Source organism: Hyalella azteca, unplaced genomic scaffold (genome assembly GCF_000764305.2).
Source record: "Hyalella azteca isolate HAZT.00-mixed unplaced genomic scaffold, Hazt_2.0.2 contig14588, whole genome shotgun sequence".
NCBI lineage: Eukaryota > Metazoa > Arthropoda > Malacostraca > Amphipoda > Hyalellidae > Hyalella > Hyalella azteca.
The window spans coordinates 4,902-9,635 of NW_025944466.1; the positions used below are offsets into that span (position 1 = coordinate 4,902).

General features: G+C 49.1%; 1 protein-coding gene across 1 annotated transcript in view; it reads left to right on the top strand.

The window, feature by feature from the left end:
• Positions 1-4,734, top strand: part of LOC108665620 (serine-rich adhesin for platelets) — a 25,244-nt gene that overhangs the window by 1,056 nt on the left and 19,454 nt on the right. The window contains exons 2-6 of the mRNA XM_047884090.1: positions 289-509; positions 1,584-1,739; positions 2,427-2,607; positions 2,710-2,821; positions 3,772-4,662. Coding sequence (XP_047740046.1) covers positions 289-509; positions 1,584-1,739; positions 2,427-2,607; positions 2,710-2,821; positions 3,772-4,662 — 1,561 coding nt within the window. The remainder of the gene's footprint in view (positions 1-288; positions 510-1,583; positions 1,740-2,426; positions 2,608-2,709; positions 2,822-3,771; positions 4,663-4,734) is intronic.

Sequence of the window (4,734 nt, forward strand, 5' to 3'; positions counted from 1 at the left end):
GCAGGTGTTTGTGCAGCTGTATGGGCAGGTGTTTGTGCAGCTGTATGGGCAGGTGTTTGTGCAGCTGTATGGGCAGGTGTTTGTGCAGCTGTATGGGCAGGCGTTTGTGCAGCTGTATGGGCAGGTGTTTGTGCAGCTGTATGGGCAGGCGTTTGTGCAGCTGTATGGGCAAGTGTTTGTGCAGCTGCATGAGCAGGTGTTTAGATAGGTGTTTAGTCAGCTGTTAGGGTGCTGGGTTCAACCCCATAACATCAAGTGGCACAGTTTAACGTGTTACATTGACCGCAGATACCTACGTCGGCTGCGCAAGGTTAACCTGAAGGTGCTGAAGCGGTGGTGCCAGCAGATCCTGAAGGGCCTGTACTTCCTGCACTCGCGGTCCCCGCCCATCATCCACCGCGACCTCAAGTGCGACAACATCTTCATCACCGGCACCACCGGCAGCGTCAAGATCGGCGACCTGGGGCTGGCCACCCTCAAGAACAGGTCCTTCGCTAAGAGTGTTATTGGTGAGTGGCAGCTGCAGGTCCTTTGCTAAGAGTGTTATTGGTGAGTGGCAGCTGCAGGTCCTTCGCTAAGAGTGTTATTGGTGAGTGGTGGCTGCAGGTCCTTCGCTAAGAGTGTTATTGGTGAGTGGCGGCTGCAGGTCCTTCGCTAAGAGTGTTATTGGTGAGTGGCGGCTGCAGGTCCTTTGCTAAGAGTGTCATCGGTGAGAGGCGGCTGCAAGTTGCTCTCAAGAACAGGTCCGTGACCACAAGTTTGTTCCTCGTGTCGCTCTCTAAGTCAGGGAGGTGGTGAGGCCAAATTGTCCTCTGACCATTGGCCTGTACACCGCAGGCAATCTTCATTTCCACTTCCCACAAAGCAGCACCCGACTGTCGCCATTGACCCTAAACTCTCGTTGTTAGTATAGGGTGGAATTAAATGCTCATTTTCATTAAAATGAGCATATAATTCCATAATTAAAAAGTTTACTATGTTCACATGTCCCAATAAGACAAGTTCTATGCCACAAATAAATCCTTCTATTGTTCAAAAAGTTATATTCGTATACTGCTCGTATTATAAACTGAGAACAGTTATGGTCTGATACTTGGCACGTGTCTTCAATCAAAGAAATAAGTGATACTTTATCCAAATTTCGATGCACTCACTTCTTGTCACTTGTGTGGCCCAGTTTCTCTTGGCAAAAGGACATATTAGTGCTACGTTTGCTCTCTGTTACTGTACTATGGGCTGTGAAAGTGATTATTTAGACATCAGAACCCATTAATTTTCGTGAGTGCCCTGCAGGCACGCCGGCTAGGAAAGTGCGTTTCTATTTGGACATCATAACCCATTAATTTATGTGAGTGCTGATAACGTAACACTTACAGGAAGTGTGTGGGTATTTGGACAAGACAACTCATTAATTTATGTGAGTGCTGATAACGTAACACTTACAGGAAGTGTGTTTCTATTTGGACAAGACAACCCGTTAATTTATTTGAGTGCTGATAACGTAACACTTACAGGAAGTGTGTGGGTATTCGGACAAGACAACCCATTAATTTATGTGAGTGCTGATGAAGCTACACTTACAGGCACACCGGAGTTCATGGCGCCGGAAGTGTACGAGGAGAAGTACGACGAAGGCGTCGACGTGTACGCGTTCGGCATGTGCATGATGGAGATGGCGACCCTGGAGTACCCTTATGGCGAGTGCTCTGGCCCTGCACAGATCTACAGGAAGGTTATCAGTGTGAGTAGATGAGGGTAGATGTGAGTAGACTCTGGAGTACCCTTATGGCGAGTGCTCTGGCCCTGCACAGATCTACAGGAAGGTTATCAGTGTGAGTAGATGAGGGTAGATGTGAATATAGCAAGGTAGATATAAGTGGTTCAGGTTGGCAGTGTGAGTAGATTTGAGTTGGCAGTGTGAGTAGATGCTGTCTCTTATACACATCTAGATGTGTATAAGAGACAGGTGTAGGGCTGTATATGTACCCAGCGCGCGTGTAGGGCTATGTGTGTAGACAGCGTGTGTGTAGGGCTATGTGTGTAGACAGCGTGTGTGTAGGGCTATGTGTGTAGACAGCGTGTGTGTAGGGCTATGTGTGTAGACAGCGTGTGTGTAGGGCTATGTGTGTAGACAGCGTGTGTGTAGGGCTATGTGTGTAGACAGCGTGTGTGTAGGGCTNCTGTCTCTTATACACATCTAGATGTGTATAAGAGACAGGTGCTGTGCTGTGCCGTGATGTGCTGTACTGTCTTGTACTGTGTTGTGCTGTGCTGTGCTGTGCTGTGCTGTGCTGTGCCGTGATGTGCTGTACTGTCTTGTACTGTCTTGTGCTGTGCTGTTCTGTCCTGTGCAAGTGGCTAGGCACCATATCCTTCACTGTTGCCATATGCACCATAACCTCCAACTGTATCTTTGCTATCGTCAGTTGTGAGTATCAACAATTATCTTCCCCTTCCTCCTCAACCCTTTTCTAACTCCCCTCCTCCCCTCAGGCCGACGGTCAAGGAGCTGCTCAACAACTACTTCTTCCAGGAGGACATCGGCGTCGTCGAGGTCGTCAACAAGGACGAGGCCGTGGCCTCTAATGACCCCAAGATCACCCTCAGGTGGGGGAATAATCACTCCCACGTCTGGTTACATGTACTGTTATTCTCATGTACAGCAGTCCTCTGTTTACGCGCGATGTCTGACGTTTATTTACGTTACAGGCTGCGCGTAACAGATGCCAAGAAGCGTAAGGACAAGCACAAGGAGAACGAGGCCATCGAGTTCGAGTTCAACCTCAGCACAGACACCCCCGAGGGCATCGCCAGCGCCATGGTGACGCTCTTACTCTTAACTACCCTTTTACTGTTCGGGTCTTGGTAGTGACACTTGTTATGCAGTTATAACTAGGAGCTGAGTCTTGGTAGTGACACTTGTAATGCAGTTATAACTAGGAGCTGAGTCTTGGTAGTGAAACTTGTAATGCAGTTATAACTAGGAGCTGAGTCTTGGTAGTGAAACTTGTAATGCANTCATGTCTAACTATCATCTGTCTCTTATACACATCTAGATGTGTATAAGAGACAGTGCACACACTTAGCCCACCAATTCTTCCACTGCCGGAAACACCTCTGGAAGAACATCGCCGGAGAGCATCTTGATAGTACTCCTTTGTCACTATTTGTTCTTCCCCGGAGAACAAACTTCTTGATAGTACTCCTTTGTCACTATTTGTCCTTCTGGTGCGTATTCGTAAGGCACAATTCCACGGATATCAAAGAAGGCGGTCAACATCACCTTGATTTTGCTTCGCGACTCACTCAGCTCACTTTACCTCACTCAGCGACTGATAGGTAGCGACTGGACGTTGGAAGGCCGTGACAAAGTTAACGCATTCGCATGAAGGTGTCTCCCTCCACTGTGTAGAGTGGCGCCGCGCTATCGTCTCTATTTTGCACGGGAAAAATGAAGGTCGGATACTTTTTAGACAGTCCTCATAACTAGGGGCTGAGTCTTGGTGCTGACACTAGGGATTGGTGGGTTGCTTGGAACTGCAGTCTATTTAAGGTGATCCAATGTGCAGTATATGTATCTTCTTGTACATGTACACAAGCTCAGACATAACTCCTCCGGAGTTCGACCCTGGCTATAAATGATATATGTGCCGCAACTCATACTTCTGCTGGCGGTGTATCATTATTTCCAACTCTTTTTAATATTTCCTTCAAATTTCACTTAAGACAACCCCTGTTAGTGCCGCTTGTAACGCCCTTCCTCCCCCTCAGGTGGCGACGAACATGATCGCGGGGGCGGAAGAGACGTCCGTGTGTCGTCTCGTCCACGCTGCCGTCCACAACATGAAGCGCGAGCGCGAGAACCGCCGTAACAACGAACTCATGAGCGAGATACTCGAGGACCAACCCCAGCTCACGATGGACCAACACCTGCTCATGATGGCTGGGGGCGGCTCTGCCAGACCTCCAGACGCCCCAGCCCTGCACCCATACCTCATGGAGCAGACCTTGGAGCAGTTCAACAAGTTCCAGACGGAGAAGATGATGATGGAGGAACAGCTGCGTGAAGAACAGATGCAGCAAATGCAGGTCGAGCTCATCCGCAGGCAGATAGATCAGGCGGTGGACAACCAGCATCACATCCAGCCAATTGCTGCGCCCTCTGAACTGCAGCTGCTGCAGCAACAGCAGCAGATGCAGCTGCAGCAACAGCAACACATGCAGCAACACTTGTTGCAGCACATGCAACAGCAACCTGTGCAACAGATGCAACAACTACAGCCGCCTGTGCAACAGCAACAGTTGCAACAACAGCAAAATGTTCAACAACAAAACCAGCAACAGGTGCCTCAACAGCAACAGGTGCCTCAACAGCAACAGGTGCCTCAACAGCAAGTGCAGATGCAGCAAGGCCAGCAGCAGCAGCAGGTGCAAAATATGTTGCGTCAAGATTCTCAGCCGCAACATCAGGTTGATCAAGCTTATGTACAGCAACAGCTGCAGCAGCAGCAGCTGTTGATTTCTGATAACACCCTTGACAAGCAGCAACAGATGTCACAACAACAGCAACCGCATCAGTTGCCACAGCAAATGCAACAGGTGCCTCAACAACAGGTGCCTCAACAACAGATGCTTCAACAACAGATGCCTCAACAACAACAGGTGCCTCAACAACAGCAGGTGCCTCAACAACAACAGGTGCCTCAACAACAACAGGTGCCTCAACAACAACAG